At 45.8% G+C, this 25,531-nt stretch overlaps 1 protein-coding gene across 3 annotated transcripts; it reads left to right on the plus strand.

Annotated features, from left to right (window-relative positions):
* CDC42EP3 (CDC42 effector protein 3) lies at positions 1-24,688 on the plus strand. Of its 3 annotated transcripts, none has more exons than XM_079109909.1 (2): positions 1-829; positions 22,664-24,688. In XM_079109909.1, the coding sequence occupies exon 2, from the start codon at positions 22,901-22,903 to the stop codon at positions 23,663-23,665; it is 765 nt and encodes a 254-aa protein (XP_078966035.1). In that variant the 5' UTR covers positions 1-829; positions 22,664-22,900; the 3' UTR covers positions 23,666-24,688. The 3 variants fall into 3 exon arrangements, with proteins under 3 accessions (XP_078966035.1, XP_078966034.1, XP_078966036.1); XM_079109908.1 differs by lacking the exon at positions 1-829 and adding an exon at positions 1,601-1,860; XM_079109910.1 differs by lacking the exon at positions 1-829 and adding an exon at positions 1,882-2,771.
* Positions 24,689-25,531: the final 843 nt, after the last annotated feature.

The raw sequence follows: 25,531 nt of genomic DNA on the forward strand, positions 1-25,531 counted from the left end.
CATATATTTTGAAATATGGTCCCTCTGTAAAACTCTCAGGAATCTGGAGTGGAACACAGGTAACTGCCAAAGGAAACTTCAGAGCCCTTGTCATTTGAAGAAAGGAAACAATGCCGGGTCTCTTATCTACATGGACTGTTTTGCTTGTCAAATTTCTAACATCACTTCAACAGAGTTTTGTGTTTGACTTCAGACCTCATGGCCATTTGACCCGCCAACTATTATTTTCTTTGAGGCTTTTAACACTCCACCCAAGTATTTTGCTTTCCAGCAGTTGTGTCCGCTTCCTTTTCAACTTCACCTTAACGTCGGCCATGGTTTACAACGTTGGCTTAACGTGCACCTCTAAGGTTTCAGACAGGCCCGGGGCATCGCGGTGATGACCTGAAGTTGATACTGCTCGGGAAAGCCAAGGTCTCCCAGAGGGTCTCAGCTTTGTGCCAGGATTTCCATGCAACCTGAGAGTCCCAGGGCTAGGACCCGGCCCGACGCGTCGGTCTCCCGGGAGTCCCAGCCACCTCCCCAAGCCAACCCTGAGGGCTGCGACTTCACTACCGGAAACGCCTCCCTTTCCTGTCTCCGAGTCCTTCCCTGGGCGGACGAAATGAAGAGGAAAAGACCGAGGCCGATTAAGAAAATTAACATTAATTCACCGGGTTCACCCTCCCGCCCCAGGGCGAAGGGGCGGGACGTGCAGAGCGGGCGGCCGGAATGACCGACGGGCGCAGGTGTCTCTACAGGCGGAATTTTTCGCTCCCGGCCCGGCAGCTGCGCCACTTGCGCCCCACGATGCGTCTGGGGCCGCCGCCACCCGCCTCCCCAGCTGTAGGTAAATCTCTTTGAAAGACCCCGAGGGAAAGAGGAAACGCCTCCTTCTGGGCAGGAAAAACCTGCAGCGCCTGCGTTTCTTCCCGTGCCCACTATTCAGCCCCGAGCCTCCGCGTCTCCAGGGAGCCAGATCCGCTCTCCGGGTTTTAGCGGCAGCTGCGAGGGGAGCGAGGTGGAAATTGACAGAACGCGACCCTCCCCTTCTCCCACGAGGCCGGGCTGCGAATGGCCCGGGGAACTGTGGCCTGGCTGGAGCGGCGCAGTCAGGTGGCACCGCTCCCCTTCCCCCAACCTCGGCAGCCCGCCCGGCACGCCCGAGCCTGGCACGGCTAGGTTGGCTTGGTGGAACCGGGAGAGGTGGGAACACCAGGGTTAGCGCGAGTGTCCCGCAGGCGGGCGGAGTCCTTTTGTCCTCGGGCACAATACGAACCGCATCACCTCGGGACCCACTCTGAACAGAGCGTCCGCGATCTTTCTTTGTGCCCGGGGAGCAGAAAAAGACTTTTCCTCCAAGAAAGCCACATCCCGGGGGGTGGCGCAGGGAAGGGAACAATGGGCTTCCATTGTCCTCCGAGGGCCCGCCAGCCCCGCCGCCGCCACTGACCCCCGCGCGTGCGCCAGGCCTCGCGGGCCAGGGCACAGGTACCGCGGCGGGAGGGCCAGCGGGCCCCGCGCCCTCCGCCCCGCCCCGGCCGGCCCGCCCCCGCCTCCGGCCCCGCCCCGCGCCGCCCCGCCCTCTGCAGGTTCGGGGCTCGCGGCTGGCCGCCCAGTGCTCAGTCTCGTTCGCACCTTCTTCGACCGCGGCCCGGCAGCGAAGCGCAACGCAGACGAGCGGCGGGGCCGGGAAGGGGCAGCCCGGACGCCAACCTGGGAAGTGTTCACACCGTCCCCGAGCGGATAATGCTGTGAGCCGGCGCCGCGCCGGCCGACCCGCTGGATCTGCGCGCACCGGCAGGCACTGCGTGCGCCGCAGCGAGCTTCGGTGCCCAGCGTCCGACCCGGTGGCAGCGGCTGGATCCTTGGCGGCTGCTGGTGAGTCGGCGCCAGCCAGGGCTCCCTCTTCTCTACCTGAATCTTTCCGAGCCGTGGCTGTGGACGCTTCCGGCACGCGCTGGTGTTGGGCTTGGAAACCTGCAGGGAGCGGGAATATCAAGGGCTTCGCCTCCTAACCTGGTGTCCGAAGGATCAAAGGGGACAGAAGGCAAACCGGGAGGGGGTCGGGCAGAGCGACCAGGACGCACAGCTTCACCATTTATGCCTATCACTTTTCAGGGTGGGGCTGTGCGGCTTTACTGCACCCTCCGAGCTATTGACAGAACCATTCTGGGCGTGCATTGCATTTTTCCATCTGAGAATAAACCGCACTTGGCTACCGCGCCCCTCGCGTGGTGGATTTGCATCAGGGCCCCACATGGGTGCACTCTGCGGATCTTCTGTGGCAGTGACAACCGCCTCCCGGTTGCCTTCCCCACTCTTTACAGAGGGCATTGTTTCTGGGGCCCCAACCTGCCGATCTGGCAGTTGATTTTTTTTTTTTTACCCTCCTGACTGTGGTTTCTGAACAGCTGAAGCATTTACAAGATTTTTTTTTTTTCTTTCTCCTTGAAACTGTCTTGACACAGACAAGTATCAGACATGTGAGGACGAATGGATCTGGCCAGTCAGTTTTTCGTTATGAATTATTATACTCCATCCCCCTCTCGCCTTTGGGAGGCATGTGTTTCATCTTATAAATAGAAAGTAGCATATTTTTTTGGCAGGACCTCCTTTATACTGTACAGTCTAGGAGAGGTCAGTTTAAAAATAAATATGCACTTGAATGTTACATTACCGAGAGCTGGGCTGTGGCTGGGACAAGCTGCGTGGACAGCAGCATCAAAGCCGGGAGCACAGCTGTGTTGAAAGGAGTAAAGCCCCAGAGTGCAGCCCAGGCTGACAGTCAAGTAATTACATTTTCCTTTTTTTTTTTTTTTTTTTTTTTAAGCGAGTGAATTAAAATGAAGGCGGGAAGAGGAATGTCAGGAGGGTATTGCAACATGAATCTTTCCAGCCCTGTGTATTTGGGGGAGTGGGCTGCTGTGCGCTGAGTGTGTAGGGGGCTCTGGGGAGGGAACTGATGAATGTGTTAGGGAGACAGATTCCTTCCCCACCCCCATCTCTTAACTCTCACAATATCCCAGAGTTTCTTGGAGGTGCTGCCTTTGGGGAGGGGGGAAGTGGGGAGTCCAGCAGATGTCCCTGCTTTAATAGCAAAGACAGCCTTTGAGACTTCACCTAAACATCATAGGGAAGAAAAGCCTCACCAGAAAGCATCCAGGATGCATCAGAGGTATCCCTAAATTGATTTAAAAGAACCATGAAATATACCAACTTATAAAAGATCTTTGACTCCAACAACCAGGAAATGCAACTTCTTTTCTGGACAGTTCCAGAAATCACTTTGAGACCACCTGCAATTTGTATGGGTTCTTCCTGGCAGCTAAGTTATGTAGGTATGCATGTGACCCAAACCCCTTCCCAAATAAAGCACTCAGAAATAAGGTGGGGCAGTTGTGAAATGTTTAGTGCTGTCACATGTGAAATAAATGATAAAGATCATTTCTTTTTGTAGCGTGAGGGGTGGAACCCAGGGCCTGGCACATGCCAGGCAAACACTCCCCCACTTATCTACACCCTGGCCTGATAAAGATCATTTTCTGTATTTAAAGAATAGTTAAAAGTCCTTCATCAAATCTTCCAAGGTAGGCTTTATCTTTCCATCACATAAAACAGGACCACCACTGCCCCCTGTCCCCTGACTCACAGATAAGAACTTTAGAGGAAAAATTTGGATGCGTTTCTGGGTCCATGGCAGTTTCTGTTCTCCAGTGGTGTCATCTGCTAGAGATTTACATTATGAGTTCCATGATTGAAACATGGTGCGTAGGCTGTGGCAGCCTCTACAGACATGAAATAAGATGAACTCCCCCCTGGCTCATTCTGAGCACTGAAATTCTGTTTTCTATCTCAATAGGACATGTAAAGGCCGCTAGCCTAATAAGTGTTGCACTGTTTTTCTTTTTGCTTTTTATTGCAAATTTAAATGTGGTGCAAGATGCATAAATACAAAGCCATACAACAAATGCAGAAGGCTCCCCTGAGCTAGCTTGCCCTGTCTGCTCTCCAGCTTTTCCTTTAATGTGGTGTTTTGTTTTATGTCCAACATGTTCACAAAAGCTGCCCTTTTTCACTTATAAAATTCCTGGTATTCAACAGTGTTGGGGATAAAGACACTTGAACCTATATCACCCAAAGATTTTTAGCAAGCCATAAAATTTTCACAAGCTCTTTGCCCATTAGCCATTGCATTTATCCTGTGGGTGGAACCCAGTTCACAACCTAAAAAGCCTCTGGGAAGACTGCTCTGATTTTTTTTTTTTTTTTTTTTTAAGTTATATAGGTTTGTTCTTTCAGTTGATTTCATATAGGCCCAGTCTAATTTTTTTCTGACCAGAATCCTATGAATCTGTTTTTTTTTTTCATTGATTAAGAACTTAAAATCTATTTTAAGTGCAGTATGTTTATCAGAGAACAAATATAACCATCTGAAACTAGTAGATTCATCCAGCCACAAAAATCTCTACCCAGCTTGGAAGCCAGAGAATTCTCCTAATACACTACTCTGTTCATTGTTTGAATGTTAAAAAAAAAGTACTCTCTCCTTGAGGCCTGTCCTAAGTGCCAAGAGGTCTTCTCAGCCCTTTATCTTGACTAACTCATTTATTGCCAACAATCATTCTGTGAAAGAGGAACCGTTAATAGTCCCATTTTACAGTTGTAGAGACTAGGGACAGATTGGGTATATAACTTGCCCAAAGTTATACAGCGAGGAACATACCTACACATGTATATGCAATTTAACAACATATTATATGCTTGCATGAGTGGGTAATTCTGCATGAAAGTCAGCAACTCTTTGAGTTGAAGGGTTGGGAAAGAACCCTGAGGTTATTATGCCTGTGGGTCAGACTGCCTAGGTACAGGGCTTAGTTCTGATATTTAATACTTACGTGTCTTTGGGCAAGTTACTTAACATGTGAATCTCAGTTTATCAATGATAACACTGACTTCTTAAGATAGCTTTAAGAGCTGTTAAATGGATCTCGTGCTATGTTTGATGTTAAAAGTCTAGATTGCTTCAATAAAATATTGTAGAACCTTTAAAAAAATTATGATAATATCACCCTGAGGATTAAAGGAGTTGACCAATGTAATATACTCAGAACAGTGGGGGACCTAGAATAAGGGCACCACGATGATGTTTCAGTGTTGTTTCTATTGTTTTACTAAATTCTTAACACTGTTTCTGTCATTTAACGTTTTTCAAAATAGATGGTATTGTGCTTCTTTTCCAGATGAGACTACAGGCTCAGGACAGTTTAGTAACTTAGCCAAGGTCACCCAGCTAAGTAAGTAGCAAAGTCAAGTTTGAACTCATGTGGGTTTGACCTTGTACTGAATACCACATCCTTAGCACCAGGGAGGAGGAGGAACAGGGAAGCTACTAAAATCTGATTATGGCTGTGGTTTTTGGCCTCCAGCAAGGAACTCATTTTGTATTACTCTGCATCTCACAGTGTCACCACCCAAAGAAAGATGACAGTAATTGCCAGCCTTAGGGAATACAGTGTGAATTATTTTATCAGAGATGGTTCAGTCCCATGCATAAGGCCACAGTGGGCTACGAGATCCAGCACAGAACTGCTAAAGTCGACGTAAGCAGTTTAAATTATACCACGAACAAGAGATTTACTAGGTGAAAATGTAGGACTCTGGAATGAGAAAGCAAGCCACGCCACAGCCGGGGACAGGGGATTCCAGCAGCCAGGAAAGAAGTGGGCCTCCTGTGTGGACTCTGTCTTTGGTTTCGAGTTGAGGGTCGTAGGGTCCAGTGGCCGTGTCTGGTCAGCCACCATAGCCACAAGGCCTGGCCCTGCAGTCCCCAGCACTCAGGGGATGCTGAGCCCATGTTTGGTGATGATATTGCCCTGGGAGCTGAGGGAAAGGCAGGAACCACAAGTAGGCCGGGCAGGAAGGGGCACTGGCGGCAGTGCACACGCCCTGCGTGCTGCTAGATAAGCGTCTGGTGTGGAAGATAGGGCAAGGAGGCTTTAGGAGGAGAGCCCCTGGCTTCCACCACCTTGATGCCCTGGGTGTGCAGTGAACTGCAAACCCGCCCTCAGGGCTGTGTAGACTGCTGTAGAGTTTCCCGAAGGGACGGCTCAAAATAGCTCAGGTTGCCTCCAAACCAAAAGCAATAGGCCTGGAGCTGTCCACCTCCATTTAGAACCTTCTCTTTTCCTTCCCCCTTCCTTTAGAGCCTGCAAAACAAAATAACACCCCAAAACTCTAATGAATAAGTAACCAAATGTATATGTATAGCAATAATCAGGTAGATGTCTTTCCTTAAGAAAATACCTCATACCTCCTTCGGCCTTGATACACTTCAATGCCAAGTTTCACCAGAGTTGCATGAAAATGACCTGAGTCTGACAGTACTTCTGGTGGAGAGGCAGTTTAAAAAATTTGACTGTACAGTTTTATACTATGAAGCATGACACATTTTAAAAATTACTATTTCTAAGTAGTCAAGTCAGTGAGTTCCAGACTAGTGTTTTCTTGGTTCTTATTGCTTGCCTAAGTCATGAATTAATAGTAGAACTCTAGAATCCCAAATTTAAAATTTTAAAAATAAAGCATTTTCAGTGATTTGGAAATGATTTGCTTTTTTGAGAAAGATAGGATTTGCCTTCTAGCCTTTTGCTCTTTGTTAAAGTGTTGCAGTGGGCACTTAGAAAATGGGACACCACTGCTAGAGTCCACTGAGACTCGAATGACATCAGAAATAGGTTCTGTGGGAAACCAGTTTGACGAAGGCCCCTTTCTGCAGGAGTGTTTAAAGCATTCATTATGCCAGTGTGCACTGTGAATCCCAACATGGAATTTCTCAAGTTGTTTTGCCCCCAGTGCAGCTGTAAGGCTGTTCTGGCAGAAAACACACTCTGGGAAATGCTGAGCCATGGACAGAAGCCACATAGTTGCTACCATGTGTCCTGCATTGCTGCAGGAACCCAAGGACGTCTTAGAGAACCATAGGCTGTTTAGAAATAGAGTGGAAGAATGCACTCGAAGATGCCAGAAAATACCCATTTGTTTTGCTATTTGGTAAAACTAACTAGAATTAATTGAGGACAATCAAAAGACAGGAAGGACTGGAGATCAGAAAACAGTATTCTGATAGAAGTCTTAGTATGACCCAAATGGTGTCCTTTTTTCACCTCTAACATGAGGCATTTGGTGCTCTACATTCCAATCAGCCATGATCTGTGTGTGGCACCTCTTACCAGCATTATCATACTAATAATAATGTGAAACCCCAGCTTGGAAAACAGGCCAGTAAAAGTCTCTGCAGAGCAGCCTGAGCAAACTGGAAGGCAGGGAACTTCAAAGGCAGACCTCTATTTAGACAGCTTATACTTTTGGGAATCAGTCATGTTCTTGTGACAACTTGAAGATCAGACTTGTAGACACACCATGCCAATGATAGATCACTGTCATGCATTTAGTTGAAAAGAGCTGTTCAAATGCATCACCATCATTTAGGCCATACACATTTTTAAAACAAGCAAAGGCACATTTCGTAATACGTGGTTTTGCCCTTTTGGAATGTGTTTGATTTCTTACCCTTTTTATTTATTTATTTTTTTAAAATTTCTCTTTGCCTAGGGTCAGTTCAGATTTAAAACAATGATTTTACCCCAGCAAGAGATGAGGCTCCATACTTTTGAATGACAAGTTGGTCATAGGCAAATCCCTCTCCTTGTCTGAGTCAGCCCTATCTTCTCATCTGTGAAATGGGTGAGAGGAGATGGGAGTGTTTCAGGATTCTCTAAGCCCTGAGCTCTCAATTTCTGTATTTCTAATTCTCTTTCTCTTTATCTGTGGCATTGCTAGAGAATCTTATGCCTTCTGTTGTGACACTACAGAAAATCAGATTCAGGAACAGGAGCCCCCCTCATTTGGTTCTTCTGGTAACATCCAAGGGTACTGTGGACATTGTTTCCTTCTCATCTTTATAACTGAGCAGTTGCCACCTCTGTCAGGACTTCCTGTGTCCCATGGGTGATGTGGTTGTATTTCCTAGTGCTGGCCTAGACCTCTCACCAGCCATGACTGTGATTTACATATGGGTGTGCTTCCTTATCATCTTATCTCTCCACACTGAATGCCTCATTGCTGTGGCCTCAATCCTAGAATAGTACCTGGTACTTCATAGGCCCTCAGTGGGTTTGTTGTCAGATGAATGCATGAGGGACCAGCCTGCGGGGGGGTGAAGACACATGGAAGCCACATCTCACTGGGTGAACCAGCTGGAACCACGTGACTCCCTGTGTACATGTCATAGTACCTGGAAATGGTTTTCTTGTTCTCAGATGACCTCTGAATGAAGGGTCTTCTGACATGTAGTTGTATTTTGGCCTCCTTGTAAGTTTAGCTTGCATCCATGACAGTGGGTTCTGTTCTGTATTCCTGGTGAAAGAGGGTTCAGCCAGGGGCTCACCTGGGGGAAGGTGCTACTTCGGTTGCCAGCCAGGTGGAGCGCACTGCAGGCAGATCTCAGGGCCAAGGCGAGTGAATAAAGCAAGGACTTCAAGATCCTTTTTTTTTTTTTTTGAGATGTAGAATTAGAACTAGAACGTTTTGGGAATTATTTACATTATATTTAAACAGTCCAGTAGGCAAGCTGAACCCAAGGTCCAAAAGAAAGAAGGTTGGAAGAAACTTCTACAGTGAGTTTCCAGCCCCTCTTATTCCTTCATCAGCTCTAGTTTTTTTGTTTTTTGTTTTTATAGTCATTACTAATAATAACTACCCCCCCACCCCCATTGATTTGGGCTCCCTGCCAACCAGGCCTTTGCCAAGTACTTTATTTTTTGTTCCTAAGAAGATGTCTGCCATTAATTGTTCTGCTTTACAGATGAGGAGACTGAGGTTGCCAGAGGAAGCATGAGAAGGGATGATGAAAATTATAGCTGATAAAAATATTTTGATACCTAGGATAGTCTTATTTTCATTAAATAGATAGTATTTTTTTCTCAATTTTTCTAGAAGCCAGATGTTTCTGCACGTTTAAAACCACAGAATCCTAACATTTCACAGCTGGAAGGGACTTCATCTCAGCCCCACTTTTACATTTGGACATGAAAAAGCTGAGGCCCTAAGAGTTCCAGTGACATGAAGCATGACTCTTTTCTTAACCTGGTTCTCTTTCCAATATTTTTTAGGCAAGGAAAAGAAAAAGAAAATTTTGAGCCTACTGTACCCACAGATAGTAACATTTCTTTGGTTAAAGGCAACAGATCAGCCCCACTCTCCTCAGCCTTCCATCCCTTCACCACTATTCCAGAAGTGCTTTCCTTGAGCCCTGAGGGCTCCAAGGGACACTGAATACAGTGTGAATAACCTCTATCCTAAAATACTTTGTCTCTGATATTAAATATAAATAAATCTTGAGCACAAATGAATACAGTTATTATCATCCTCTATATGCACGTGCAGACCAGGGGCTGCCCCTTTACATGAAGACCTGGGGGCACAGAACGTCTCCACCAGCTCCCCTCCCAGTGCAGGAGTGCTCTCTCAAGCTCCCACTTCCTTCCCTCCACCCCTCACCTTTGGGGTCCCAACTGCCACCTCAGACTCAGCCACAAACTTCCTGACATGGCCCCTTATGCTCTCTTTGAGCTGCTAACTCATGCTACTTTAGACTGCTTCCTTGCCAAGCCCTACCTGGCTTCCTGATCATCTTAATCGTGTGACTAGTTTCTTCCTTGGGACTCTATATGCAACTGTCACCTAACAGCTTATCAGGTACTACCAGGTTTTTTCTTCTCTCACCACCACCAGTCCTCTCTGCTGTCACTCTGCTTTTGCCACCTAGCTGCCCTCCAGACTTCCAGAGCTCCTTGTAAGGTGGGATTTCCAGATGAGTTCCAGACAAGCTGGGTGTGGACAGGACCCGTGCTGTGGGGTCTGTGCAGGAAGCTCAGAGGACTGCAGCTTCCAGCCATTGCCTCACACTGTGGGCTCACAGCTTGTGGTGAACTGAATGCCCAGGTTGGTTTTTAGGAGAACTACCAGCCACATCCTGCCACGTTCTGCACTTAGGTGATTATATAATTAACTTTAACCCAAACGCAGGATATCTGACTTGTTAGTTCATTTTATTCCTGCGGACTTCATCCTGCCCCTGCTCAAGTCCATCAGGGTAATTTTGGATCCCATTTTGTCACTAGCACATGGAGGCTCCCTGGGGGTCCCATTTATCCTCAGATAAGAGCATCTGCTGTGTCTTTCAAGTCAGTTGACCTATCAATAAGATTCTTCTCATGCTTTGCTAAACTCAGCATTTGATATGTAATCTACTCCTCTAGCAGTTCTCTGCAGTGCTGAGTGAACTTCTTATCAGTGCCTACTCAACATTTATTTCCTCTGCTTGAACCATACAAGTTCACTGAAGATGGATGTGATCCCTGGTAATTGTCTCTTTAGAGATCAAATCATTTGCCTATGTGTGTTGCTTAAATGACTATAGCTTCCCAAAGGTTCAAGAAAATGTTTCTATTATCAGGAGGTGAGTATTTGTAGCACTTTAGGATGTAACTCCTCGGGCCCTGGAAATCTAGACTCCCACAGTGTGAAGTCCTTTCCTGTGATTATTGCTCTGCCTTGGGCTTCCCTTTTCTATAGAATGTCCATTGTAGTTTCTTGAGATTTCCTAATACATTTTAGGTAACATGAGCCAAGTCCCCCCCAATCCATTTCCTTTTGAAAGGAAATGTCAGGAGAGCAGGCTCATTGTTCTTCGGGGCCTCATTCTTTATGATTTGAATATCACCAGGGGATCGGAATCATGCAGGGGACTGTGTTGTCAGATTTTCCTTGAGTCTTGATTAAGACACTGTTTGCACATTGCAGTCATGGATTGAAGTCATTTCCCATTTACACATAATGTCCACAAATATTTGCCCTAATCCCAAAGATCTGTACCATCATGTAGAATCTGGCTCACATTGATACACTGTTAAATTATTACCCTGTATGACAAGGGAAGGCTCAAAATGTCTTATAGATAGAAAAAATGAACAAGAGCTTTTGCCTTAACAAAAGAAGTGAGAGTGCCTTGTTAAATGACCTTTTTTCCCCCCTGTAGGAGTTATAGAAGAACTCCAACTTGTGTTTTCAGCAGGTCAGGAAGGGTTGATAAGGAATAAAGTCACAGCATCTATTTCATGCCTTCTTATTTGCTTATTTGTTCCACGAACGTTTCTTTAGCACCTACTATGAAGATCTAGTTCTCTCTCCCAGATGACAGCTGAGTGGGGGAGATGGTCAGGTAAGCAGTCAGAACAGTGTGGAAATTGGTAGGTGTGAAGTGTGCACATGGTGCTGGGTACTCAGGAGGCCTTGGCAGCTGGCAGGAGGTATAGCTGCAGGGTGGACAGTGGCCCAGGTTGTCCATGTGGTCACACATGGTCTTATCTCCAGGCTTTAAGAGCAGGCCTGTCCCTGAAGGGCTGCAAGTAGACAGTGACAAGTTTAGCTGAGAATTCTACATAGCCTACTCTGGTGTGGTTTGGAAGATAAAGTAGGGGGCTGGGTACAGGGAGGCAGGTGGGGAGGCAAATGTCCTTGTGCAGCATATTGAGGACCAGAAGGAAGGTGGAAGCAGGGAGACTGGACAAGGGGAGACGAGAGTCCAGCCAAACTGAGGTGACAGATAACAGGTCTTGAGAAAGAGGCAGGGAAGGAGTTGGGGCAACAACTGGGTTTTGCAGCTGGATGATTTCTGCCATTGGTCAAGAGAAGAAAGTGCAGGAGACATAAAGTACAGGAGGCAGGTGGGAGGAATAAAGACAGAGTGTCCAAGAGAAACAAAGTAGAGAAGTCTAAAATACCGACGGAGAAGAGTCCAGTGCTTCTCAAACTGTCCAGGAAAGGCCACTATTTTTTGTTTTGTTATTTGCTTCCATTTCCAATCCACCATATGATGATATCGTGCACAGAGAGTATACAGCGTGGGCCACATGTTCCTCGCACACCTTAGCTCCCAACACCTAGCTCCCAGATTTGCCAGGTAGAAGGGGGAGTTCCACTGATCACGTCTGATTGTTAGGCAATGTCAAAAGTTTATATAGGTATTTTTACTTCTGTTGTCATGGGATGACCCTGGTCCATGGACCCACTTTGAGTAGCACTGGTCTAGCAGAGTATGTGTGGGCTAAAGTTCTAATTTGGAAGTCACTATTAGAAGTGGTAGTTGAATTCACATGCCAGGCTATGATTGGAGGGGATTAGACAGCCAGCCCTCCAACCATAAAAATGCCAATATCTAAAGCAGGGCTCAAACTTTTTGTTTTTGGTAAGGAATCAGTTAATATTTTAGGTTTGGAGGGCCACATGTAGTCCCTATCCCAGCTACTCAAATCTGACCTTGAAGGGCAAAAGCAGCTATGCTGGGACTTCTCAACCTCGGCACCACTGAGATTTGACCCCAGATAACTGTTCTGGGGACAGTTCTGTGCACTGTAGGATGTTTAGCAGCATTCTTGGCCTTTACCCACAAGATGCCAAAAGCACCTCAAATCATGGAATCAAAAATGTCCCCAGCCATTGCCAGTGTCACAGGGGAAGGAGCGTGGGAATCACACTCAGTTGAGAACCACCAGGCAATAGACAATACATAAATGAATGACCATGAATGTGTTCCAATGAAGCAACTTACAAAAGCAGGCGAGGGGCCAGATTTGACTTACCCGCTGTTGCTTATGGACCCTTGACTTAAGAGAGGGCAGAAGGAAACCTAAAAGGATTAATTCAGTTAAATTTGAGGGTCTTCTGTGTTCCTAGCCCAAGAGGAGACTAGGGAATACTGGTATCCACAGAAGCTCTGATATGTAGCACCGTGGCTTACCTTTATTCTTTCAGACCTTCCCACCTACCTAGACATACTAGACATTAAATCACAAAACAGGAAACTAACAAATCACGTGTCACACAGCCTAAGAAAACCTCCAAGCAAGGCAGCAGCAAGGCCCAGTGTCCCTAGGGGCATTAGCGACTTCCTCCAGGAAGGAAGTGAGCGAAGCAGGTCCCAGAGGATGTCCTGCTTGGTGGCTGGTGGTAAGAAGGCAGGAGGACATTCCATGCAAGGAATGCAGGGTTCTCTGTTTCAGAAAGTTAAGAGGGAAGTGTCAAAAGTGAGGGAAGGGAGTTATTGTCCCTGGTCAAGCCATGTGATTGCACTCTGTCACATGCATATGCTTCCTCTGGGGGAAAGAAATTAATAGCACTTAACAATATTTTCTAAGAACAGGATGTTTGTTTTTTTCCTTGAGGCTCAGAGCACTTTTTATTGGTTTAAAATTTTAATCTTTTGACCTTTACCACGAAGTCAAATTCCTTCTGAGATTGTTTTTGACAACAGCAAAAATACTGAGAAGTCCTAGTGAGCTGGGGCTGGAGGGACGAGTGTCTGGAACCTTTTTATACTTGCTTTTGGCTTCTTAGAAGGTCAGGTTAGCATCTCTGTCTCTCCTTGATGTTGAGATAGGAATCCATGGTTCCTCTCCATACCGCCAGATTTCAGGACAGGTTGTCTTCATTGGCAGTTTTCAGGTTATCAAATCCGCAATGGTTAAGAGTGCAGCTGTGGCTGAAATTCTAGCTCCCCCACATTTTGTCTGATGAACCTGAGATGTGGGCTTAATCTGAAACTATTTCCTAAGAGGTTTGTTTTGCGTATAACAATAGATAAGACCTGCCTGACCTTGAGCAAGCACTCAAGCTTTAGCCGTTATTCTTCACATGAGTAAATTCATTAGAGAACCAAGCATTTCAAATTTGCTGCTTTCTAGGGAGCCTCTGTAAATCTGTACTGGGAGCAAATCAACCTGCCTTTTGTGATGGAAGAGCTAACGGGAGTTGAGGGTTTAACAGTTCCAAATTTGAACTTCACCGCATGCCACGTGTTGTCAGAGGCAAAAGGAGGAGTAAGATTCAGTCCTTGCTTACAGAAGAGCTTTCAGCCTAGCTGGAAATATATGTGTATGGACATGTATACGACTAACGCAGGGCAGTCTGCCATGGAAGTGGTTTAGAATGCAGTGACCACCACCAGGTAACAAAGACACCTGGTGTTGGTGTAATGCAGAGAAGCCATGTTTCAGCCCATCCAAGAGTAACAGATGATCATAGAGGGCCCTAGCAGGATGGGGGAAGAACATGGAAATCCCATATCTGCCCCTTATCCCAGCAGGGAAATAAACCTGTTCAGAGGGCCAAAATCTAAGAACGTGTCAGAAAGGCAAAGGGCCAGGAACTTGGCTCTCTTAAGGTGGCATGGGCCAAGAGACCATACTCAGAATTTCTATCAACTTGTCATTTGGGGCCATTTGATGGTATTATTTTTAGAAGTGGAGTTTTGCATGGAATGACTGCTGGCGTAAATGTCAGTTTTTATATTGAGCAACTAAGCAACTTCAAAAGTTTCTTGCTTTTGAGCAGTTTAGAATGAATAAGGTTGTTCCTGTATTGATATTGTCTTTGTAGTGTTGCAGGATCAAGTAGGATTCATCAGCTGGGGAAGCACAGCAGCACTTCTAGATTCCTAACCCACCAAACTAGAGGGCCCGGCTGGGCCCTTCTGATCAGCCCTGAGGCTGAGTCCCATGTAAAACCAGTCATGCTCAACGAACCAGGCATGAAAGAACCTGTCCTCCGCCTGCCTCATTATAACTGTCAGGGATCAATGTCCATATTGAGTCCTCACCAGTAACTCATTTTTATAGGGAAAAGGGCTCTAATGGCTTCTCTTCAGAAGTGTTGATACTTTGGGAGGTGGACATTCTGTCATCCAGTTTTGCTTCGACATGATCTTTCAAATAGGACAAGTAGATCCTATAAACGTGAAGAGTATACTCATTAGCAGTGAGTCTCCCATATGGTATTTGTGGGTCTCTATACAATCAAGGTTGTAAAAGGAAAGTAAATACTAGTGATAGCTGAATCATCAACACGATGTCCATTTATAAATAGTGGAAGGTGAGATGTATCAGACTTCCTGAGTGTGACTGTAAAATACATCCTGCTCACTCTGAGGTTTGCATGACGGAGCTCAGCAGCTGGGAAGTCAGTTAATGGAGCTTCCTGGTCTTGAACACATAGGTCTATCCCCAGTTTAGATGCTTTGGGGGAGAGGATAAGAATCTAAAAATAGAGAAGCCATCTTATCTTTTCAAATGGGCAGAGCGGAACAGAACAGAAGTATGAAAAGCATGTCGTGCGTGATGCTGTCGACTGGGTGTTCTCTGGTTACATTGATTTCTGTCTTGGATTTTCAGTTCAGTTCAATGTCGAATTTCTGACACTGATTTTTTTTCCCCCTGGAGTTTTGGAATTCTTTGATTTAGAGGAGCCCTCCTACAGAGGTTTGCAGAAGGCTTGGCATGAGCGCCCACATTGTGGCAATACTTTCTTGTTTCTGATACCAAAAGTTGGCCAGTCATCTCCATACTAGTAAAAGTAGCCGTGTTCAAACACAAAGCCTCTTCCAGGGAGCCTGTGAGTGTTCATATGGGAATGTGACACAGGACCATATGGAGATTAGCTGTGATAGTGCCTCTGTGGAGAGGGTGAATACCATCCTTCCTGCGGCATTGGGGGGTCCCAGGGCATGCTGCTCCCCTGCAGATCCTCAGCCCATGTCCCAGCAGCCCACTCCATCTTTCAAGAAACAGTTGGTTTTCTTGCAGTTTCTGCTTAGTAACCCTAGGGCCTCCCAGAACAAGTTAATCCCTTTTCCATTATGATTAAATGAATCCTTCAGATCCCTAAGGATTAATTTTCCCTCTCTATTAGTTTTCATTAAGCTGTTATAGTATTCTTTCCACTTCTTCTCATGTGTTCCCAGCTGCCCTCCTCAGAACATGTAGGAACATGTTCCAGGCGGCCTTTGTCCCTTCTAAAGTGTGAAGCTCAGGGCCCAGTTCAGTTGTCTGGTGGCTGAGTGCAGTGGGATAATTCTCTTTTTTTCCTGGTTGGCAGCAGAGAAATACCCCAAAGATGGGGATGGGGAGGCGTTGGAGGGTGCTCACCTGAGTCATAGTCTCTCCCTGACACTATTGGTTCAGACAGGAAAGAGGAATAACTTTCACATTTTTGCTTGGAATGCTGGTGACGGCGGCCAGGTGCTGGGAGAAGTACACAGACCCTGTGCTGAGGCAAAGGGAAACATGATCAGAAGTTGGGGTGACCTTGAAGAATATGACAGCCAAGCTGCAGGGGTGTGGAATGCGGCTCACTTCCTGTAAGAAGCAGAAAGGAAAAGGGCCTCGGGTCCCTTGGGGCAGTGGCACCCTGCTCACCCCACCTGCCCCTGTTTTCACGCACATGTGTTTTAAATTAACAGTGCAACCTGTTTTGCAGGATCATGAAATTTTTGGTACCCTTTCTGTCCACTAAAAATTAATCTTAAAACAATTAGTATAAAAATCAAACATTCTTTTCTTAAAATAAATGGGATTTTTTTTTTTCTCCCAACCTCTTTGTTCTTTTCAGAGCTCTATGAGTTGCCAATACAGTCAACTCTGAGTAATTCAGGAACTGATTTTTCAGTCTGTATTTTTTTTTTTTTTTTTTCATAACTCTTCCCTTGCTCTCCCCTTCTTAGCTCTTGCTGTGTTTTGGTATCTTCAGCATGTTTTGTTTGCCAAAAGGATGATAGAAATGTAGTAAAGGACTGCTTTGGGTTTTGTTTTGTTTTGTTTTCTTGCTGTGATTATTTCTACTATTGTTGCCATTTATGCTAAAGGCAGTCCCAAGTAACTAAAATTGTCTAGCCTGATGGTAGTGACAACTCAGCTCTCTGCCTTCTTTATCAAAATTGTGACTTTAGGCTGCCAGTGTAGTTTAATGGAAAAGCACTTGCTGAGCAGGCATGAGGCCCTGGGTTTGATCCCTGGCACCAGAAAGAAAAAAGAGAGAGAGAGAGATTTGCTCTATCTTCTTGAGGTTCTTTGTGTCTTGACACCTTGGATTTCTCACAGATACCTGTAAGCAGGAGCATGTCCATTCCCACCTGGATTCTGCATCCCTCATTTATCTGCTGGACATTCTCACCTTGAGAGAGGATGCCAAGAGACTTGCTGGGGAGCTGGGCCTTCTTCCTGGCCAGGCTTTCCTCTCCAGTGCCCAGAAACTGGAGTGTTTGTTTTCAAAGGAATCTGACTTTCCAAAGAGTATTATCTCAAGTGTCCATCTAAGTGGGGAAGGAGAAGCAAACCATGATCTCAGAACTAGGAGAAAGGGATTAGCAATCATGGAGAGTTCAGATTTCAGGGACAAGGGCAGGGCTTTTGAGAAAGGGCTATGCATAGGAATCTTTCTTTCTGCCTGTCCGACTTTTAAGATTCAGGGAAGATAACCAGAGTGAAAGAATAATGGCTGAAAAAGCTGGAGACGCACAGAGTGAAATGCAGAGCGAGAAAGGGTGCCCCCACAGCAGGAAAGCACGGAGTTGGGAAGGGGAAGGCCCGAGTGTGAGCGGCCATCTGTGTCACCGGCCACCTCCCAGGCTGAGAGCAGTGCCCCAGGCCTGAGCAGCTCCACCGGCCCGTCCTCCCTCAGTGAGGACGCCTGCCATTCCTCCCGCATCCTGTGCTCTCCTGACTTGTGGCTTTTCTCATTTTCCTTCTGGCTGAAAACTCTTCTGCCATCTTTTCCACTCCACACCGTGTAATTCAGTGCCACTCTTCAGCAAATACCTGATCACAGTGGGAAGAGGTGGCCTGACTCTTTGCCATGCCTACTTTGCCTTTGAACACATTTTCTGGTAGAAATGTTGGTATTCTGATCCATAAACCAAGTTTCCACAGCCTCCGCAGGACCTCAGTACCTCGTGTAAAACAGGCTTTCCAAAACAGTATAATCTGAGGTGCATGCATTTTTTATCCTTATTTTTTAAGTAGCCAATTCATTCAAATGATTCGAAAATCCAAAAATCATAAAAAGATATATCCTGAAAAATTTCTTTTTCACCCTTGTTCCTTTCTATTCACTTCCCCTGAGAACAGTCACCATTATGAACTTCTTGTGTATGCGTCCAGAAATACCGTATAAACATACCAGTTATGAGCAAATATATTTACATGGTTTTGCACCGTTTTTTCCTTTGAAGGTGTGCATTTTTGGGTTCTTTTCATTGGTTCATGTTAAAAACTTCATCCTTTTTTGAGATGTGATTATTATTCATTTGCATAGATATACCTTAATTTATTTGACCAGTCCTCTGAAGGTGGACAGTTAGGTTGTTTCCAACTCTTGGCTGTTATAAACTGTGCTAGTTTCAACCTGCTGTGCCTTATTTCCCATACATGTAAGTGGAATAAGGCCCTATTAGTGGAATCTGGGGTCAAAGAGCACATGATTTGCAGTTTCGATAGCTATTGCCAAACTGCCTTCCATTGAGGTTGGACCTGTTTATGCCTCTGCTGTCCATGTACACAGGGCCAGTTGCCCGTCCTCATCAGCCCAGGGGATTGCTACACAGTTGTGTCTTAAACAGGCTTTGAAATGTGACTCCTTCATGATTTGGGAGCTGATTGAATTCCCAGGGAGTGTGCTCATTCAATGACAGGCCAAGACCTTAGACTCCAGAGCCCAGCCTCCTGGCTTAGTGCTTGATAGCATGTGACCTTGGGAAGATGACTCAACTTCTGTGCCTCAGTAGTGTCTTTGTAAAATCAGGATGTTAATATCCTAGCAACAGCATCCTCATGGGTTCCACATCAAAGGCTGGAACAGTGCCTGCCTTCCAGTCTGCTCAGGCTGCTCTGTCATATGAAGGTGCTGCTGGCTCGCACGAGACCCACATGCCCTCTCCAGGATCAGTCACTTGTACTAGTGGACCAACCACCTCATGAGGTTTCCACATAAGCCACGGCAGAGATGGTGTTAAAAGAGCAGTCATCTTGGAAAGGAAAACTGATCAAGCTTTGTAGGTGTCTGCTGGCTGGTGAGCTAGGAGCCCAGAGTATTCAGGAAGGAAAGGAGGAAGTGGTCAGTGAAAAACATCAGCACTGGATTGCCTCTCCTGAGGTGAAGCCTGGGTGCCTCCAGCTGAGAGGAGGACAGATAGCAGATAAGATAGAGGGACTGGGTCAGAGTGCCCAGATGCTCCCCCAGCATCTCAGACATCGACTCATCTAAAGTTGCAAGCCTGACATATTTGCCCAAAATTCCTTTTTTTTTTTTTTTTTTTTTTTTAAACTTCAGATGTATTTGGGAGCTCTTAGGACTGGCACCGAATAGAAATTAAATACACGTTATTATTTTTAAAGTCCTAGAAACCTATATCCCAGTTAGGCAGTAAATACTATGGAAACTAGTCAAAAGAAGGGAAAAAAAAAACTGCAGAATCACTGTCTACAGCACATCTAAACTCCTAGTCAGCCATCTTCTTACTTTTTTTTTTGCTTTCAGCCACTTCCTTCCAACCTTTGTGTTCCTGCCATTAACATAAAAAGCAACACCCAGTAAGCCTCCAGCCTCTGGCTGGAGGGCTGCAGAGCTCATCCCCTGTGCCTCAGAGAGCAGCACCCGCTCTTCTCCTCACCATCCAGCTCCTTGCTCAAGTAAAGGGCTGGTGTGAGCCACCCAGGCAGAGAGGCAAAGAACGGCTCTCTGGCTACATATTCGTGGGATTTAAAAAAAAATAAAATAAAAAACTTATTTGGAAGCCCCTCCCCCAGGCCCCAACCTTGAGTCACCTGGCTTTACCAGCTGGCCACAGGCAGCCCTTACATGGCCCTGAGTTGAAGTGTCTCCACGGCAGCTGCGGGCCTTCCTTATGTGCTGAGGACACCGCTCCAGTGCACAGCTTTTCTTCAGGGCTGCCCACCACCTCCTGCGGTCTCAGCTCCTGCAGGCAGTCATCCTTCCTGTGCCTAGAGAGCAGGACAGTGGCACCAGGAGCCCTAGGCTGGGACCCTGTGTTGATCATTTAAACAGGAAGTTAGTTCTGTTAGTTTAGCAGAAAGACCCAAGGTCTCATCTTTTGTTACTGGGACAAGACCCAAATCAGAGCTAAAACTAGCACCAGCACCATGATCCCATCCTGTTTGGCAGCTGTAAGGTTGGCCCATTCTGAGTGGGAGCATAGCTCCCTCCTGCCGCTGCCGGGCCTCACACCCAGAGCCAGACTGGGACTGGGTGTCTAGCTCATCACTCTTGGCCTCCTCAGACCTCATTGTGGGACAGCCTGTCGCACGCTGGGCAAACCAGTTTCCCAGCAGAGCTAGTTGTTACCTTTGCTGGTGGGTGGTAGAGTGCTGTTCTTGTCACCTGCCACTGGCAAGTCAATTTAAAACCCTTGCTGAAAGGAAAGAAATATGGAGCAGATGCAGACAGCCTCCAGCTGCTACAAAACAAATGTGGCTCTCTTCAATCCACCATCTAACCAACATTTGCAGTATTTATTGGCAGGCTCTGCCGCCAGGCCCGGAGAGCCACATGGGAGAAGTTGCAACAAAGATGGAGAAGAGTTTAGCCTCTCCACGTCAACTGGTGCAGCTGAAGAGTTAGAAGATTATTTTCAAGAGATAAGAATTTCTCATCAGTAAAGGAAGGCCTGACATCCCTGAAGCCTTCTTGTTGCTTTTCCAGTCTTATCATGTTGTACGTCCAGGGAGAATGTGTTTTCTAGGCTGGTAACAAATTACTGGGGACTTAGTGGCTTACAGCAGCCCCCATTTGCTAGCTCATGGTATCTCACAGTTTCTGTGGGCCAGGGCTTTGTCCCATGCTAGGCTCAACTTGGGAATGACATGCTCCCTAATACCATTGTCAGAATTCATCTCCATAGGCCCTGTCACAACATGACAGTTTACTTCTCCAAAATCAGCAATGGAGGTCTCTCTCCCTTCAGCTCAGATGGGTTCCTGTATAGTGTAACCTAACTGGGAAGTGGCATGTCACCTTTACCACACTATTTTGTACAGAAAGAAGTCACAGGTTCTACCCACAGAGGCATTAAGCAGATCACAGGATTTGCTTACAATCATTCCTTCCCCAGAAAGAGGGCCAAGCCTTGCCAATAATGTTTCAGAATATTCCCAAGTGAAGGCCCAGTCTGTTACATATGATCATAATGGTTTTCTTTTTTCTTTGAAATGAAGCACCTTTGTTCTTTCATCTCAGAATACCTTCAGATCCTCAAATCCTTGTCAGCCCAGGACTCTGCCACAACTTAATCCCAACTCTCTAGCTCTTTCGTCTTCTGGTTGTTATTGAAAAAGGGTCATTTTTCTTCTTGACTCCTAATTTCAGTTTTCGCATCTGTAGGGATGCATCCTACAAAGATTTTGTTGGACACTTATATCATAGTCACTGTCACTCAGTAAATGATTTTTCAGCCTGTGTTAGTCAGCTTTTTGTCAGTGTGACCAAAATACCTGGCAGGAATAGCATAGAGGAGGAAAAGTTTATTTGGGCTTGCAGTTTCAAAGGTTCAGTCCATGGTTGGTTGGCTGTATTGCTCTGGGCCTGAGGTGAGGCAGAACACCTCAGGCCCAGGCATGGCATAGGGCCATACCTCATGCCAGGCATAGCAGAAGGGCATGGCAGAGGAACATTACCCACCTCATGGCAGCTGGGAAACAAAGAGAAATAGAGGTGCAGGGACAAAATATAAACCCCAAAGTCATGCCCCTGGTAACCACCTTACTCCAGCCAGGCCCCATTTGCCATGCAGTAAACATTTCAGATTATTAATTCAGCAAGTGAATTACTCTACCGATTAGGTTCCAGCTCTTATTATCTGATCATTTCATCTCTGAACATTGCTCTATTACCTAACACGAGCTTTATTGGTGGTTGTGGTGAGGGGAATACCTCATATCCGAACCATAACACGACCTCTTTCCTTTTAGACTGTTCATTTGATTACATTAATTTTATTTATATGCAGAACTCAACAACGGAGTATGGTCAGGCTTGCTAGTGTGCATATCAAAGCAAAAAATAAATAAACTTAAAATCAAGTCCACTTGGTCATATACTTTCTTCTTAGACTAGAAGGAGAGGACTAAAATCTGAGACATGTTCAGAAAATTGTGTCCATAACCATGTTTAAATATGTCCAAAATAGAAAAGAGATCAGTGGAACAGGGGAAGGGGATTGAGGGGGAGGGAGGCGGGATGGGAAGAGGGAAGAACAGTGGGATGAATCTGACTGAACTTTCCTATGCGCATGTGTGAATAGACCACAGGGTATCTCACCTTTATGTATATCTACCAGACACTAATAAAATATAAGTAAATAGAAAGATCAGTAGGGTCAAGGGAAGGGAACAGGGGGAAGAGGAAGAGAGGGAAAGGGGAAGCACTGGGGACTGAATTGGACCAAATTATAGTCCTTGCTTTTATAATTATGTCAGAATGAACCCTAATTTTATGTATAAGTAAAAAGCTAATTTACAAAGGTACTACTGTCATAGTTTTACAGTTTTTAAGTCCCTCTTTCTGCCCCTCTCTTTTTCCTGTCTTTCCCTGAACTAACCCTGAGACTAGTAGACCCTTGTTAAGATTAAAAGTCATTACCCTGCATCATGGAAGGAAACCAGACGAAGCTGGGCTTGGGTGGAAAGTGGCCCTACCATGGCGCACAGGCTTTGGTGAAAAGGCAGGCCAGTGAACCCTGAAGAGCAGAAGATTAAAACCACTTTGGTTTCTTCTCCAGGTCTCTCCTCACTCTGGAAAGGATCGGATGATGTAACCCACTGTCCAGGAAGCCCCACGTGGCCTTGAGCACAACCAGGTCTCTCAGACCCCATCTCACTTCAGAGCCACCTCTGAGCCACTGGGAGGAAAATGATGTGACAGTTCCTAACAAGAAGAACCTTGGGGGAACATATAACATCGGTGCAGAAAGTGGCCCCTTTCCCCTTTTGTGAAATAGACACTCTCAAATTCCAAAATGCCAGCCAAGACCCCGATCTACCTGAAAGCTGCCAACAACAAGAAAGGGAAGAAATTCAAGCTGAGGGACATCTTGTCTCCTGATATGATCAGTCCCCCCCTCGGAGACTTTCGCCACACCATTCACATTGGCAAAGAGGGCCAGCACGACGTCTTCGGGGACATTTCTTTCCTCCAGGGGAACTACGAGCTTCTGCCTGGGAACCAGGAGAAGGCGCGCTCGGGCCAGCTCCCCGCGCACTACGAGTTCTTCAGGGCCAACAGCACCTCAGACTCCGTGTTCACGGAAACGCCCTCCCCGGTGCTCAAAAACGCCATCTCCCTCCCCACCATCGGAGGGTCCCAGGCGCTCATGTTGCCCCTCCTGTCACCAGTGACATTTAATTCCAAACAGGAGTCCTTTGGGCCACCAAAGCTGCCCAGGCTCAGCTGTGAGCCCGTCATGGAGGAAAAAGCTCAGGAGAAAAGCCGTGTGCTGGAGAATGGGTCCATCCACCAGGGAGACGCCTCCTGGGGCTCCAGTGGTTCAGCATCGCAGTCCAGCCAGGGCAGGGACAGCCACTCCTCCAGCCTGTCCGAACAGTACAGCGACTGGCCGGCCGAGGACATGTTTGACCATCCTGGCCCATGCGAGCACATGAAGGGAAAGACCAAATCCCAGGAGTCCCTCTCTGACCTTACAGGGTCCCTTCTCTCCCTGCAGCTGGATCTTGGGCCCTCGCTTTTGGATGAGGTGCTGAATGTCATGGATAAAAATAAGTAACAGGATGCTAGCTCTTTTTCTTTGGGGTAAAAGGTACCAAAATAAACAAAAAAACAGAAACTCAGCTAACCACAGTTGAAGAGAAGAGCTTCCCTGGCTGTTTTTTTTGCAGTTATGTGATGTGTTTTCTAAACTAATTGTTCCTACAAAATATTTTTTTACCTGTTATGCCCTGTTTGCAAAAACAGTTTAGAAAAAGCAACAACAAAAAACCTGTCCTGGCAAAAAGAGGAAGTGAATCAGAACCCATTTTTGGCGGGCACTGCTGATGTTCAGCTGACATTTTTTGGTTTGCAGACGTGTAAGAAATCTGCCTTGCAGGATTGGCACTAGCTACGGAGAGCTGAGCAAGTCACACTAAGAAACGTCACAGGACTCTGACATTTTATGAGTTAAGAGGAAGTCAAAATTTATTTAACACCCAAGCCTTTTTTTCTAGACTCTTTTGTATATGATATTGTTTGGGCTCGTGATAGCAAATTCTCCAGTGTTAAGACTTTTCTCTGTTTTCACATTTGAGCAACTTTATGGGTTTTGGGGATTTTCTTGTAGTTCTTATATATCCCTTATATATTATATCTATATTGCAAAATTTTGACTGTCAGCTACATGTTGGTAAGACACGAGCAAGGTATTACTGTAACTAAGTTATTTTTAAAGTTAAAATATATTTTTATGTGCCTTTGGCTTTTTATTGCAGAGTCTACATTTTATAGATAATACATCAAATGTCATTTGACTTGTTGCCCTTAGGGTTCCATTGTAAGCTGTGTATGTGTGAGTTTAGATAAGCATATTCATACGTGGCTTTTTTTTTTTTTTTCTTCATCTATTATCATACTTCTAACAACAGCCAACAACGGATTGTAAAGTGTAAAGGCACAGGTTACTCATGATGCTTCTGCAGAGACTGTGGTCTACACCACGTAATGCTATTTGGAAATATGAGTATTTTAGTACAGTACATACTTGCATTACTTAGGTACTTCATACAACACAATAAAGAGTAAATGTTAAAATGAACTTGCTTGCTTATAATAAACAAGAACATAAGGGAATATTTTCTTTAAGTCCAGCTAGGAAAAATGCTTCTCTAAAAGGTTTCTGAGCCTTTAAAATAAGGTAAGAAATTATCTCCATCCATTCTGTAATTTTGATTACTTCCTTGGCTTGAGAGTCTAGAAGCACTAGTCCTCAATTTTAGGAGAAAGGAACATGTGAGATCAGAATTTTTTTTTTTTAAATTATCAACTTCTCAGTGCTTATTTCTGTATGTCTCCTCCCTTGAACACCCTCCACAGCAGATTTTTACAAACCCATTTCATCACATAGGATAAAGATTTGTTCATGCAGCAAGTGCCATGTAGACAAGATTAAGGAGGTGGCCAGGAGGGTAGAAGAGAGAATTCTCTGTACCCAGCCAAGCCTCTGAGATACCCTGAGGGTATTGGTTGAGGAAATAAGAACTGGAAACACAGATTCTTATCTTTTGTCAACTACTTCCCCACCAAAGAAAACACTTGCACACAATAATTGCCAGCTGTCTCTCACAAACTTCTCATTTCTCCTTGAGCTGTATCCCTGGAAGGACTTCCCCTACCAAACATCTCAGTGATTCTTTCCCCAGGCTTGGAGTTCTTGAACTTTTATCACCTGAAACAATTTTGAACTTGGGGTGAGATGCACTTAGGACTACTAACCAGGGAGAGAAGAAAACGTTCCCCAGAGCACTAAGTGCTTTCTGATTGTATGTCTTGATCCCACAACTTCCCAGTTTTCCTTTTCTATTGGACCACACCTTACTACTGCCAGTTCCCGGTTCCCAACAGACTTCCCAGCCTCTTCTGAATTTTGTCAATAAGGCTA

This window comes from Sciurus vulgaris (assembly GCF_902686455.1).
Source record: "Sciurus vulgaris genome assembly, chromosome: 14".
NCBI classification, from domain to species: Eukaryota; Metazoa; Chordata; class Mammalia; order Rodentia; family Sciuridae; genus Sciurus; species Sciurus vulgaris.